General features: G+C 52.5%; 2 protein-coding genes across 2 annotated transcripts; one reads left to right on the forward strand and one right to left on the reverse strand.

Annotated features, from left to right (window-relative positions):
• Window positions 1-4,599: 4,599 nt before the first annotated feature.
• On the forward strand, window positions 4,600-8,838 carry ENH_00074790 (hypothetical protein, conserved; the record flags this gene model as incomplete). Its single annotated transcript, XM_013582858.1, has 1 exon — window positions 4,600-8,838. One exon carries the CDS (start codon window positions 4,600-4,602, stop codon window positions 8,836-8,838), a length of 4,239 nt encoding a protein of 1,412 aa, XP_013438312.1.
• A 1,236-nt stretch (window positions 8,839-10,074) lies between these two features.
• ENH_00074800 (armadillo/beta-catenin-like repeat-containing protein, putative) lies at window positions 10,075-12,477 on the reverse strand (the record flags this gene model as incomplete). Its single annotated transcript, XM_013582859.1, has 10 exons — window positions 10,075-10,134; window positions 10,382-10,529; window positions 10,709-10,775; window positions 10,925-11,050; window positions 11,195-11,249; window positions 11,416-11,489; window positions 11,635-11,734; window positions 12,022-12,107; window positions 12,252-12,324; window positions 12,448-12,477. The coding sequence occupies 10 exons, from the start codon at window positions 12,475-12,477 to the stop codon at window positions 10,075-10,077; spliced, it is 819 nt and encodes a 272-aa protein (XP_013438313.1).
• Between the last annotated feature and the right edge of the window lie 2,446 nt (window positions 12,478-14,923).

The following is a 14,923-nucleotide window of genomic DNA, read 5'->3' on the forward strand; positions in this document are numbered from 1 at the left end:
CAGCCTCCCTCCCTTAGGGACTAGGAGGCGAGCTCCCAGGAGGGTGCGAAACAGACAGACAGATTTGATAAACTCGTGATTTTGTATTCTTAATCGCTATAGCTGGAGTTTCTAGGAAATGGACTAGCGTAGGGAGCAGTTTCTAGACCCTGCCCAAGGGACTGAGATCACGTAGTCGCAGCTGCGGGCGCAGTGCACTACAATAGAAGATAGCTAGCTGGAGACCTACAAGAGGTCATAACACTGAACGAGGGCAGGACCCTCTTACTAGGTTCGAAGTAAGGCAATTTGTCGGCTAATTAGCATGCATACACTAGACGTGCCTGTAAATACCTGGAGATTGGGGCTGGCGATAGCGTCGACACCGGTGCAGGCCTCCTCACCACAGGGCATAGGAGGCGAGAATCCCGAGTGGGGGGAATTTTCAAGAGAACAGATTTTGGAAAAAAAACTATAAATAACTGTATTTCATGATATTTGGACTACTGTTTCAAGGAAATGCGCCGAAGATAGACGGTTATCATAGGCCCCTACTCGAGGGGGCAAGTAGCAGTGTAGTTGCAGCAGTAGGTGCAGTGCACTACAGCTATCCTCTATAGGCCACTAGCAAGCCCTATTATAGTGCCTGCGCACTACACGAACTGCCTCGGGAACCCGTGAGAGACCAATAGCACTCTATTGAAGATTGGAGCGTCCCTGAGGGCCAAAACACAATGCCAATGTGCAAAGCAAAAGTTGCGTCGCTGGTAGCCTGCAAAGTGTTTTTCAGAGTTCCGTAGAAAATGTGATATTGGAATCGTTGCAAGCTGCACGAATTGGTGGAACCAATTGGTCATTTGGGGAGCTCTGCAGCTAGGCTTTTGCAATAAAACGCATGTCCTTTCGCCCCCACAGGTTTTCATGAATTACAATTCCAGAAAAAACGGGAAGAAGAACTTTGGCTCCGCGTATTTTTGTGCGAGATTTGCAGCTGGTAGTGCAACTTTCTTTGCCAGCGTCGTAACTTAATGTACGAGCGCAAAGGCCGTCTGACAGTACACTACTCTGTTGAGTTTGTTACTTCGAAATTGGTGCCCGCTGGGTTTAGAGCGTGTTAACACAAATTTGGGACAAAGATCCTTTTAACTTGCAGAAATAAAGCGCGCAAGCATGCTGATCCCAGATGAGCTCTCAACCAAGTCCATAAAAACAAGCAATTCGTTTGAAAAAATGAATCAGAAAGCCGTTAGTCGACATCATTTCCTCCCAAGTCCCGGGAGAAAGTCATTTTCACACGTTTTTAACCGTTTTTGGAACTCTTCATGAAAATGATGGACCTATAAACAACTGACGATATAAGTGACGTTGCAGGATTATCTATTCATGCATTCTTGAGTACTACAAGCTTTAAAGTTACCCTGCCGATAGATGGGCTCAAAGAGAACGTTAATGCCTTTTCTCTTCTCCAAAAAATTGGCTCATGGCACAGTGCCACATTCGCTCAAGCTAACATTACGTGGAGAGCGCTGGAGGCGATCCTTTACGATATGATTTACAGTGGCCGGTGTACCATTCTGATGTCAATTTGGCCGTGACTGCTGCCTCTTTTGTAGTAGATTTAACAAAACTCACATCAACATTCCGTAGCAATCCCAAGTAGCCCGTATCACCCCTTCGCTGAATAGACAGCCTCCTGGTGCTGCCGGCTACTGAAGACATAATTGGATAGGGCCAAAGCCCTGATACTTTATGCAGACTTTAGCTTTTGTCTATTTTCTATCTTTGCTGAGTGCTTTAGCGCATAGTGCATTGTGGGCTACATACCGTGTTGGCAGTACCACACCGAGCCAGCTTGGCAGCACCTTACAAACAGTTTGTCATCGCAGTGCAAGTACAAACAAGTAAGCTAAATTGAGAGGTAGCTGGGAGAGGGGATAAGTTTGGATGAGCGTGCCAACATTGCAACACAGCGTGTCCTCCGCTGAGTTGCAGCCTGAAGATAGACATCAAGCTTGCTGGTTGAAGCTTGAGAGTGCCAAATAGTAGGAAATAAACCTCAAAGTCCATATGCACAAAAATCTTCAATTGTCTATCGCCTGAATGCCACCGATACAAAAAGCAGCGTTGTAGCTCGTCTGCGTCCAGAGGAAAGTATTTGCGCAAAATAAGTGCCTTTCATTCTCGTCTAGTTGCAGTTACAAGGACTGCGGTTCTAGCAAATCTGAAGGAATCTTTCTACTTGGCACTCCCCTGCAGTCGTGATCTGCAGCTACCGGCTTATAGCCTAGTGGTACATACTTGCGTAAATCACCAGGCTTAAGGACTAAGCACCACATAAAGTTCGTTTGTATGCTCACAAAGTGCCTGAACTGAGGCATTCTGCCATTATCAGCAATTGAGAGAGCTAAACATCAGATTAATGCAGTGCAGATATTGGGGCTCACAGGGAGGGTCTGGAATCTTTCTTCTATAATGCGATGGGACTACTGCTACTAAAAAAGAACATCGCAGGTTTCCTTCTGCTTTTTCAACAGGCCTACCACTGGTTCTTAGCACTATGATTTGCACTGAGTTGCTCACTAATTTCAGCCCACAAGCACAAGCTCTACGCAACCTAGAGATGCGTGGTAGAGCACAGCACTAAACTTTATGCTAGCCAAAACTGCCATCTCACGGCAAAGCCTCTCAAGCAGTAGTACGGCCGCTATGGCCAGCTTCGAATATAGAATAGCTTACTGTTATGTTTACTAAATCTAGTACAGCAAGGCTTGGACACTTCTGAAACGCGTTAGAGCGCCTACAAGGACTTAGGCCTGGCGAATACGGTAAGGGAAGGTCAGGATTGTACTTTCCCCGCACTCTACACGCGTAAAAGATATATATAGTGGACTGAGATACCACAAAAAACCGGCTTCGATATCGAAAGCGGGGTCTTTTCGTGGGCCACTCCGGAGCAGGCAATATCTGTGAGAAGTTGGTGCATGGGAAGTGCTCCAGGTGCCCAAGCAAACAGGTGGTGCGAAAGCCTAAAGGCACTCTTAGAAGACAATGGTAATAATCGTGGCTGTGACCCCACTGGCTGTTTGCAAGAGCACATGCAGTGCTCATTCGCCGCATAGAATCTGTGCACTCTGCCTCATGTTAGGTTATTGATCGGCGTTGATGCAGGGTGCCGCGGCGGAACTGCAGAGTCCCCTACTGACACATTACTTTCGGACTATCATTGCTTCCTGCGCTGTATGTTTGTTGGATGCCCACGGCAGTAGCAACGGTGCGCCCGGCTACTTAACGAACTCGACCCCCTCCCTGCCCTGTCTGTGGGTGTCTATCGTTCCGTAATGTTTTCAGTTAGAGTCTACCATAGCAAGAACACATGAGACACTCGTAACGTACTACCTGTGGAAAATAGGTGGAAATTTGTTCTGAATGTGGAGCTCCAAGATGCAGCCCATGCCAGACTACTGGGCGCAGAGAATGCGACCCGAAGACAATAGCTGGAGTTGAACAGTTTAAAGACAAGTTTAGAAAAGTGGGATACAGTAAGTACATTTTCACGAGTCTGGTGGGATAAATGCTTTGATTTGAATATATACAGTGAAACTGCAGCGATTGACATGTCTGTGCGATACGCCTACCCTCTTCCAGGCGGCAGCAGGGATTTTGGCGAGACAGGTGAGACTTCCACGCGTAGGAAAAACCAGAGTCAGTTGTCAATTCTAGAGGGTACCTCTTTCAACGACATCGTACTTTTCCTCGGATCAAACCCATGGTAACCTCTGCGCGTCCGACGCTGCATCTACAGGATCCAACGTCAGTGGCTGCTGCACAGCGAGTGCTCTTGCATTATTGAGCTTCTCAACAATATACTTTATAAGGCTTAAATAAGCAAGTTTCTCGTGGTTGCTTTTCCTAGAGATGCCCGCGTTGACAGGAACGCGTCTCTTCACTGGCTCCCCCCCCCCCCCTTCCACGTGCCCGCTTCCCCCCCTCTAAGTAAATTTATAAGCTGGGCGTGAAGGCAGCAGGAATTTTGTCTTAGTTATTTTCCACTGCTCAGACTATGCATTTTGTTCCAGCAAATGAAGTGAAATAATGGTTAAAGACTGCAGGTCTAACAGTTCCGTGCATGGTACAAGCGGCGTGGGCAGAAATGCTGAGGCAGGCCGATCAGCGGGAGCCCACTGCGAAATCGCCTGCCCATCAACTTTTCGTGAAGTAAACATTGGTGCAAACGTGGCAAATGATGAATGCATTTCTCCTCCCCGCTAGAATTTTTTTTAACAAGCCCAGAATAGAGCTGATCTGGCAAGGGTGCTCTCCTGTAGACCCACGCGCGCTGAATTCAGTCCCGAGGAGCCAGCTGCCGGGGTTTGCCCCTGCGGTCTGTCATGGGTAGAGTGCTTGCCATTCTCGCTTGATTGATTGCATAGATCTTTGGCATCATTTGTAGTATAAATAACAAGTTTTTAGGGCTCTAAGCTGGCCTGTATCCTCAGTCTGTCGTGTGGCCCGGCTGGCTCAGTCCGTCACTATCCTTTGGGGTTGAGGCCTTTCCACCCGTTGCGTGCTTACTGCAGCGGAGTGGTACATAGGTAGAGTGCGGCATCTTAATTCATTGACATGATGACCGAAGAGACAGAGCCGACGCCAACGGCGGCGGGCGCGGAGGCGACGGTCGTCTCTGACAAAAAAAAGAGGAAGTCCTCAAAGACACCCTCCAAGAAGCAGTCCTCATCGTCCTCCAAGTCGAAGTCAGCCAAGTCCAAGACTTCCAGCAGCAAGAGCAAGGACAGCAGCGCCAGCAAAAACAAGTCCGCGAGTGCAGCGGAGAAGCAGCAGCTGCCGGATGAAGTTCCGAAGGAGGAGCCACAGGCAGACACGCAGACGCAGGAGAAGCCAGAGACCGTGCAGACAGCGGGAGTGACGGAAATACCGGAGCAGGACGTCGACACAGAGCAGCAGCAAGCGGATCATAAAGTGCCACCCGTGGAAAACGATGGGGAGGCCCCGAGGGAACCCCACGAGGGTTCTGGGGCAGAGGGAGCTGCGCAAGATGCAGACTCGCAGGAGCCAGAGACAATAGTTCCCAACAATCAGCATCCAGAACAAGAAGAGAAGCCCCCGTGCGAGAAAGCACCAGCAGAAAAGCAGGAGGAAGGGGCCCCAGCGAAGCGCAGTGCAAATCCTGAATTGCGGCACTCGCCAGCCAAGCGGCAGCACAGCGCAGTGGAGGAGCCTTCCTCCATACTAGAGTACTTTCCCCGAACTTCGAACAACGGGACTTGTGGCGGCCCGTGGCGGAGTTCCCCATTTTGCAGCTGGCTGCACGACACAGTGGGCTGCACCTGCAGGCGGGAGGCTGGGGGGCCTCTACCTGAAAAGTGGTCAACTTATTCAGATTTTTTCGCTGCTGTGGACATCAGAGATACTGCGGAGAAGAAGGAGAGCGGCGCGCTTCCTGCGGCGGAGCCGAAGGAAGCCCAGGCTGGGGAGGATCCGAAGCAGCAGCAGCAGCAATGCGAGGAACCCGAGAATGACGGAGTTGCTTCCGCGCCTTTCGTTTCCCCAAACCCTCTCATGGTCGACAAACTACTCGTTCTGCCTTGCAAGACTTTCCTTTCTACTGCTTTCGCCCCTCAGCTCTTCCGCTGCCGCCCCTTCTCCCCCATAGGCCTGCAGGAGCAGTTTGACGGCGCGCAGCGCCGCCGAGCAGGGTTGGGCCGAAGAGGCTCTCGCTTGGCTGCTGCAGCGCAGCAGCAGAGAGCAGCAGCAGCAGCACCTGCTGCGGACCAGACCAATGCGGGAGCGAACGACAAGCAGGAGGACACGCAGCAGCAAAGCAACAGTCAAGAGGGAAAGGAGCAGCAGCAGACTCCCGCTCGGCGACCCCCATCGTACGGCGTCGAGTGTCTCATAGACGAAGGGCGCATGCGCATTCTTTCAGTAGTCAATCTGTGCTTGACAGAAAGGCACTATGAGCCCCAGCTGCTGAGGCGAGACGGAATTAGTGTGTTCTGGCACAAGAGCCAAGGCGGGGGGGAAGTTCCCACGGAGGAGAGTGTGCTGCTGTATTTCAAGTTGCTGGCCATGCTGACAATGCAAGGTGTACGTACAGCTGAGCAGTGGGCAGCGGCAGCCGACTGCGCCTCATGCAACTCGGGGGCCCCCAAGGGGCCCCCTGGAGAAGCAGCAGGCCGGGGACCGGGGAGCAGCGCATGCACGTGTCCTTGGAGGTTGACAGTTGTCACCCACTGCACTCACGGACTGAACAGGACAGGCTACATGGTGTGTGCGCTGCTAATGGCGCTGCTGGGGCTGTCTGCTGCAGAGGCGCAGCGTGTGTTTGCTGCTGCCAGAGGGCATGCGATCCCGCGTGAAGAGATCCACGCGGCGCTGCAGCAGCTGGAAAAAGATGGCAATTTGGAGCGGCTGAGGGCGGCGCTCGTGGCTCCCGAGCTGGACCCCGTCTTTGCAGAGAATGCCGCGGCGGATGGAGTTGACCTCCAGAAGGGCAGTTGTCTCATTCGTGTGGCTTCAGCTAGAGCTGTGGGAGAAGCAGCAACAATTGCCAACACGGAACGGACCATGCCGATTATGGAGGGCTTCAGAAAGAGCCTCGTGTCGTACAGGGAATCTGAGAGACAAAGACTCATCAGGGCGAAACAGCCTCCCCAGAAACAGCAGCAGCAGCAGCAGCAGCAGCAGCAGCAGAAGCAGGAAGTGAAGGAGGAGGGACTGAAGAGTGAAGGGAGTGGGCCAATGGCGGCAGAGGCGGAGGGTGTTGAGGCGAAGAAGGAAACTGCTATGAAGAAGGAAGAAGCAGCGGGAGAAGCAGCAGCAGCAGCCGCAGTGGACACCCCGGAGGTGGCCTTAACGGAAGAAGAACTGAAGCAGCTTCCTGAGGTTCCAGAAACCATGCCAAACAACGGCATAGTGCTATTTGGTCCTCTTTCAAATGCGCTGCTTGCCCCCGAAGAACTGCTTGTGTACTTAATGGACCTCCGGCCCAATGTGCGCATCTGCGACTACAGAGTGTTGGTCACGGACAACGTGAATGAACACCTGAAGTACCCGCAGGCCATCAGAAAAGGTTTCAAGAAGAAGAGGAGAGTGGGCGTTTCCTCGAAGGCGCCTGGACAGAAACAAGATGCAGAACAGCAGCAAGAAGAGCAGCAGCAGGATCAGCGGGAGGAGCAGCCGGAGGCGGAGGAGCAGCAGCAGCAGGAACAGCAGCAGGAGCAGCAGCAGGAGCAGCAGCAGATGGCGGAAGAGAAGAAAGAAGGCGACAACAGCAGCAGCAGCGGCAGCAGCCCAAAGAAGCCCTTGGAGTTTCACTATGTGCTTTATGTCCAGGTTGCTGATCCATTTTCCTTTGAGACTTTGCTGACCACGGAGTTGGTTTCTCTTCGGCGTCAGCCTCTCCAGGCCTTCACTCTGGACTTCTTGCCGTATCTGTTGGCGAGGGGAAAGGAGTTGGATGCAGCTTTCGTCAGTTGGTCTATTCAGCATCCGCCCAGACCTAAGAGAGTGCCTCCTGCTTTCCCGATGCCTGGGATGCCCCCCTTCCCCGTCCCAGGCTTTGGGGGGCCCCTCCCCCCACCACATGTCTTAGGTTTTGGAGGACAGGGTGGTCCCGGCAAGGGATCTCAGGAGAATGTGCCCTTCGGGGGCTTTGCCCGTAGTAATGGCAGAATGGGTGGCAACAGGATGGACGAATTTGGCCGGAAACATGTGCGGGGGGGCCCCCCGCCGCCGTTCATGGGGGGAAACCAGTGGGGTGGGGGCCCCCCTCCCCCCCCGCCCCCTCCACCGCAAGCTTCGGGCCCCTGGAAGGGCGCTGGCCCTGAGGGCCCCCCGGGGCGATTCCCCAGGGGTGGGGGAGAAATGGAGGGCGGCAGGGGGCCCCCTCAGGAGGCTTACCGGCCTTTCGAAGACAGGGGCGGTCCGAACTCCTCGCGGCAAGGGCCCCCACGAGATTTTTATGATGCAGTTAAGCAGAAGTCGCCTGCTGCGTTGCCTTCAGGGGGCCCCTGGGCTTCCTCAGCTTCTAAAGGGTGGGGCTTCGGTGGGGCCTCCCCCAGCGAGCGAGCCGCGTTTGGAGGCGGCTCGCCTTCGTACCAACAGGCGAAAGATAGTGCGGGCCGAGGCCCTTGGGGAGGGGGCAGCTGGGAGAACAGACCAGCAGGAGGGCCATCCGGAGGGTGGGGCCAGGGAGGTCTCGAAGGCCAGAGGCCCTCCAAGCGCCCCAAGCCTGGCTTTGAAGGCAGCTACAGCTCGGATTGGAGCGGCGGGGCCCCTCTGGGGGATTCCCGTGGAGAGGGGCCCTGTGACTGGGGCTACCACGGAAGGCCTTCCAGGGGCCCCGTCATGCCCAGTCATGAAGGTTATTGTGGACCCCGTGGTGGGGAGGGCCAAGGAGATGCTGCATTCCGGGAGGGTCACTCTCTCCCCTTCAACAGTCAACGGGAGGGCCAGTACGGGGCCCCCAGGGGAGGGGGTATGGGCCCCCCGCAGCAGCAGCAAGCTTGCAATAGCTTCTCCCCCAGCTCCATGCAGCAGCAGCAGCCAGGAGGGAATGGAATGCCTTACTCGAGTGGCGCCCCATTTCAGCAGGTTGGGGCCACTGACTATGGTGCGGGACAGCCGCCAGCTTATCAGCAACAGAATCAGCAGGGGTACAATATGTATCCACCGCAGCAGCAACAGCAGCAAGAGCCTGTTCCTGCGTACGTGATGCAGCTGCTGCAGCAGCAAGCAGCACAGAGAGGGGCCTCTGTTGACCCCCAAGTGCTGGCGCAGTTGTACACACAGTACTATCAGTCCTTCTTGAGTTCCATGTCGAATTCATCGGGCAGTTAGCGGCAGCTAATCGGCAACAAGCTGAGCAGATGCGACAGATGTAGCAGCTGCAGCCGAAGCGCTGGCTTAAGGTGTTTATTCTGTGAAATTAACGGGGAAGTGTATTAGGCGTCTATGGCGTATCGGTAGCTCTGGAATCCCCGCCGGCAAAGTGGCAGGTGCGTAAGAGGTCAAGGCCAGACCGAAGTTCATGGAGAGGGTGAGCAAGTGTCATCCGCCAGCGCCTGTGAATGCTGTTGTTATAGCTTCTCCGTAGGCCTGGCGTCTTCTCTTTGTCAAAGCCACTCGTTTGTCAGCTGTCGGGGCACGGGTGGAGCAGCCCTTCGTGAGACAGACAGGCCAGAGCTGCATCGATTCACTCATGTTTGTTCATAACGTAGAGTAGACGGGCATGCGGGGTGGCGTGCCGACCGTTGGAAAGCGGGGAGGGAGGTGTGTACTCTTGAGAGTCGCATCCCTTTTGTTAGCATCCTCGTGGGAGGGCTTCATCAACTGAAGTCAACGTGTAGGTAGTTTTTGTTGAATTAACTGTTTTAGCACCGATGCTTAGGTTCATCATTTATATCCCTTGACTCACAAGTGCGGAGCACTGAAGAGTAAGGAACCTGGCGTGGTACGGGTGCATTGCTGCCACACGCTGGACCATGCTGCGCAGATAGGATTGACTAGGTCGCGTTTTGCCACGGCTAAGATGGCGTTCTTTCCTGTGCGCGTCTAGTAGGCTGCGGTAGACTACTCGCCCTGCCCCACACTCACTGCCTGGTGTGTCTGGGGAGCGGGGTGGGCGGGTACACACAGTACGTACGTCACCGAGAAAAAACAGTTGAAGGCTACAGATGTTTCAACTACAATGCCTCGACTGCAGAAGCAAGCATGTGAAGGAAGAGAAAGATGTAGGGGGTTCTGAGTCCAAGAGGCTGTTCCTTGCTCCTTAGTGTATGTGCACGCGAGCGGTGCAGACCAAATTCGTGGTTGTGCAGTGCCAGGAATCACCACTGTACAGCGGCTCCCAAGGCAAAAGCACCCGGCACACCGACTTCACCGACGGGAAAAGTGCTGCTGGCTGGGCCGCCAGACGACTAAATGCCAAACAGCTGACAGTCCGAGCTGAGTGGACTTCTTAGGCACCTGCGTGAATGGGCGGTGCTGCGCGAAGTGCAGCAACGTCCTACGGCTATCAAAACAGCGGAATATGGCTGCATGAGAATGAGCTCCACCACCATGCTCTGGAGACAGTTAGTCTGCTAGGCGTACTAACAGCAAGCTTGCGGCGTCCGCTATGTCCTTGTCTCGGTGCTGCAGATACCAGAAAGAAAAAAACTTCAGCTGGCGTACACAGGCCATGCACATGTGTGGCTGCTGAGACTCTCCGTATGCTGAAACGCTCCATATGCCTAGCCTACAGGATAGTGACCGGGATAGTGACCGTGCAAGCTTGCAAAGAAACTGCTATTGCTGAGTGAACTCCTGCTGACACTGTGCAGGCTGGCATAGGAACGACAACGCCCACATCAGTCTAGAACCCCAATATCTGCTATCTCACCTGCTGCAGTTTTTTGAGTTTTGGTATTGCCCCTGCTGCCTTCACTCCTTGCACAAACTCGGGGCGTTCTTCATTCTCATCGCCTATCAAATCCTCCAGATGGTAGATAGCCTCCAGTTGCGTGTAGACGTTTGTTGCGTCTGGGGAGCTGAGCAAATGCCACGGGTTCAAATGTGAAAGTTACCTGGACTGGCCCATCACTCTGCCGTACGCTGATCAGCTGTTCTTTCCAGCAGCAGAGTCCCGTGAGCTGACACATAGATGTTCTGAAAGAACCCAAAGGTGCTTGATGCTTTAATGATGTGACACAGTGAAGCTAGTTCTTACACATCCAGGAAGCGCACGAGCTGCGCTATGCCGCCTCCTTTCATGAACGCCCGACGATACTTATCGTCTGCAAGTGGAAACGAAACGAAAGCAGAAAAGCTGCCACATAAGAAACCTCTAACAGCCCTTCCGTCCGTGTGGTCACAGCACTGCTTCACAAGGTTCACTACAAATAACAGGGCCATGACGTGTCTCTCGCAAAGTGTAGTTCTGTACCAAGGACGTAGATATTGCGAGCTGTCTGCGCGCAAGCTGCTCGCATGCCTTCGATGTCGGATTTCATGCCTTGGATCAGATAGGGTATAGCTCCCGCATTGAACATCGCAATACAATTTTCCCTGTCTGAAAGTCGTCACAGCGCAAGCACGAAGAAGACCCCCTATTCAGCTTCTTGTATGCCCCGATAAGAGTTTGTTGGCAAGGTAGCAAACACAGGAACAGCCCACACATCCCTGATGTTCCTGAATCTTCGTTCGAATGGCTTACTGTCGACAGATAGGAAGGAAAGCGCGACAACTGCCGAGTGTTTCCGGTCAAGTTCCTGTACAGAAGCGTATGCTGTGGTTCCGTAGGGCCGTTAATATTACAGAGATCGGGCGCATCTAAAATTAAAGCGTGTACAACCCATTACACCATGGATGTACTCAAGTATGCCATTGGTCTGAGCCACGCATGCTGAAAATCCCTGCAACTATTCTGAGACTGACCTTAGAAGCCAAAAGTTTTACCAGGACCTCTATGCCACCAGCCTCTCTAATTTCATCCTTAAGGTGCGGCTCCTCTGCGAGCAGGCGAGGGACACTTCGTACATACAAACCATGAAAACTGGTGCGAAGCTCCATGTATGATACCCCTTCTGGAAGTGCAATGAGCATGTTTAGAGCTGCTTGGGAACCCAAAAAGGGGGCATAATTTCTTTCCCTCACGTTCGCGTGAAGCAAATATGGCGAGCTGAGTCGCAGCAAGTGCCCCAATCGTTTCGGGGTCAGCTGCCCATGGATGCATTCGTTCCTCCAGCTTCTCTATCTGCAATCGACACAAAATACCTGAGCTCGCTAACAGTTTGTGTGCGCCTCAGCAATACAAGGGGAAGGCATTCGTTCAAAGCATGTATTACGCCCCATGGTGAGACTTTTGCCTGTAGCCGAACCGCTCACTACCCAATGCTTTTGCGTCTGTAACGCCCCTAACTACACAGAAAAATACGCACTGTTTATGTAATTCCACTCAAGCTGGCACCTCAAAATCGTTAACTAGTACCACCGGATCACAGGCCTCCCTAAAAATGCCTTCTGTTAATCATGTTCACTTACCTCACAAGTGGAATCGCAAAGGCGCACGAATTCGGCAATGTCGCTGTTGTCGTACGCTCTATCAAACCGAACAACGTCATCCCCCACTGACAGACGAACAGAGCACAAACGCAACCAACACCATACGCCTAGTCATCTTTACTCAAGACTGTCTGCCGGCGGTGCAAAACGCGCACAAAGACAACGCCGTGTGGCCTGAAAATGATCTGGCTCAACAAAAGGCCGCGCACCTGTTCCAAAGGAAAGCATGTTTTTCAGCTTTCCACCATACTCATTCTCCTGAGCCTTCCGTTTGTAAGCGGTCTGCAGGGCAAGCACAGTCGATGGCTTGGCTGTTGCTAACTAATACGACGCAAAGCCCGAACATTTCAGTGCTGATACGAACTACTCATCAAATGAGTCAAACGTCCTACAGGCCAAACTTACGTCCCGCCCGGCGCAGCACTGGTTCCCCATTTCCACTAATGGCGAAACTGAGGGTCCTAAAAGCGCAGCATGCAAGAACTAAGCATGCAAATGAAGCTGCAGCCCTCCACCCTTTATTCGTAGATGCGTGCCAATATAACACAAAACCTGAGGAAATCCTGAAACACGGCGAGAACTCTGCTGAAGTCGGAGGTGGTGTGAAAATGCATGGGCGCCAGTCCTCACGGGTGAAGCTTCTGCAAATGCTGCTGTTGTGAACCACACCTGATTAAGCTGTGTGTCCGAGCAGCCCGCAAGCATCGTAACGAGAGATGCGGCGGTGAAGTGCCGCTTCTCTCTAGCAGCACAGCGGCTGTTACCCTTCGTTGTTGCCGGCGGTAAATTCAGTTGATGTTGCAGGCGCTCCGGACCTCACGTCTGCTGCCGAGTTCGCTTTAGAACACCCAGTTGCCTGCTTATTCAGATTGTGTGCCTTCCTAATAAATCCTGCCAGGGGTTGGGCATGAAAGCTGTAGATGCAGATGCTGTACTTTGGGGGGCCCCTCGAGGAGAGTTGCGGAGCCGTGACCAGCTCTGTTGGCCACAGTATGCGGCTAGCCTGCAGAGTTAGCCGATCTATACAAGGGCTGCTTAAAAGCCAAATTAAACCTCAAATCAACACTATGTTACGGAGATGAACCTTGCAACAGAGGATCGAGACTAGGGAGCAGCCATGACCCCCGCCCCCAGTCCATCTAACCTGGACCAGCCGAATAAAGCTCTCCAAATCCCTACAAATGACTCCAAAGAACGCCTTGTGGTTTCATAGACGCCCCGAGAGCCCAGCAAGCCCCGGAATGTGAGTCAGCTCATCAGCTGCCGCAGAGCCACGGCAGCACGGCGCGTTCTTGGTTCGTTCTGCCGGTAAGAAGAGGCGAAAACAGCTAGGATATTCAATGATTACGAGTAACTTTACATTTGCCAGAGCCCCTGGTAAAATGCTCAAACGGACGGCGTTCGCGTTAGTCATGAGAACCTCGAGTCATGGTCCGACCAGCCAGAGGCCACTAGGGCTGACCAGACATTTTGTTGAAGCAACAACGTTGAGCGGTGTTCTCTGTTGTGTTTTTATGTGTTTGTTATAGAATTCCAAACGCAATAAAAGGGTTTATTACGAGCCATTTCGACGAACAACCCATCCATAACAATTGCAGCTGCCTTCCTACGTGCGCGTCGCTGGTGGACCACGGCTTTCCACTATAGACTTTGCACTGAAATTCAACTTATCTTGTCAACGGATCTAATAGTTGCCCTTCAACTCCATAAAGAGGTGATTTGGCTCCGGTGGCACAAATTAGTTCGCAAACAATGCAGTGTGCAGCGGCCATCTTGCTTATGTATGGCCCGGCTACATGCTGCAAAAAGCAGACGTTCCTGTCAGTCTGGGCAGCTCAGCCTGCGTGATTTGGTGCTGTAATGACTCTTCTCCTCTTAAAAGAGGCAAAAGTGGATCGTTGCTGTGGCACAATTCGTAGCACATGGCTCCTACAAGACGCAAGGAAACTGACAGCACGGGAGACCAGCAGGCTGAGCGCAGAAGTCTAGCATCAAAGAGTTTCGCCCCCGCTGTTGAGGTTGCTGTCTTTACTACATAACAGAGCAATGCACTGTTCCTCTGCCCGGAGTACGTTCTATTCCCATAGTCGGTTCGATGTACAGTAGCTAGCTTAAAGTATCGATGTACTGCGCTTCACCGAGAAACTCCTGAAGAGCTCTTTTAATCGTAGGGGAAGAAGTCCTATAAACAAAAAATTATATATGCTTATTTACAATATATAAACATTAATTCTGAGGGCACAATTACATACGTATTACGCGTCGTGGTACTCCTGTCAAGACGGGTTCGTTAAACGTTGAAGACAGCATCGCAACGAACCACAGGCCGTCAAATTGCACATCTCGACAGATGCCTGAGAAAAAGCGCAGTGATTATGACGTTCCACGAGAGTTCCTTAATCTCTGGGGCAACTAGTCAGGAAGCACACTGCTTATGCTGGCCAATCTCTTGCGAACAGAAAGGACCATCATGCAACGCTCAGCTCCTGTTAAACGAACGTGGAAAGAAGGGTTCCTACACCTAGCTTCATGCCAGAGGCACAAACGGTTCCCCGACTTGCCCTGCTGCTGCAAAACAGTACACGGCCTGGTTTTGCAGGTAGTTCTTTCATAGTCGCTGTTTAGTCCCAGTCTCACACCGAAATGTGGCGATATGTTTAGCTTGTCATGTTTTTTTACTCAAATGGAAATGAACGCGAATTAGTAGAAGTGCATTTTATCCATGCAAAGCATGTAGGACAACGAGTACGGAAATGCCGTACTCTCTGGAGCTCTGTTGTAACAACCTTGAGCCTAGCAAAGCAGGTTGCCAACCTACGTTTGCTCTCCTCCGTACTGCATTTTACAGTAAAAGTCAAGACAAGAATAGTCAGCTATTCAC

Source organism: Eimeria necatrix, genomic scaffold, assembly GCF_000499385.1.
Source record: "Eimeria necatrix Houghton genomic scaffold, Enh_scaff760, whole genome shotgun sequence".
Lineage (NCBI taxonomy): Eukaryota > Apicomplexa > Conoidasida > Eucoccidiorida > Eimeriidae > Eimeria > Eimeria necatrix.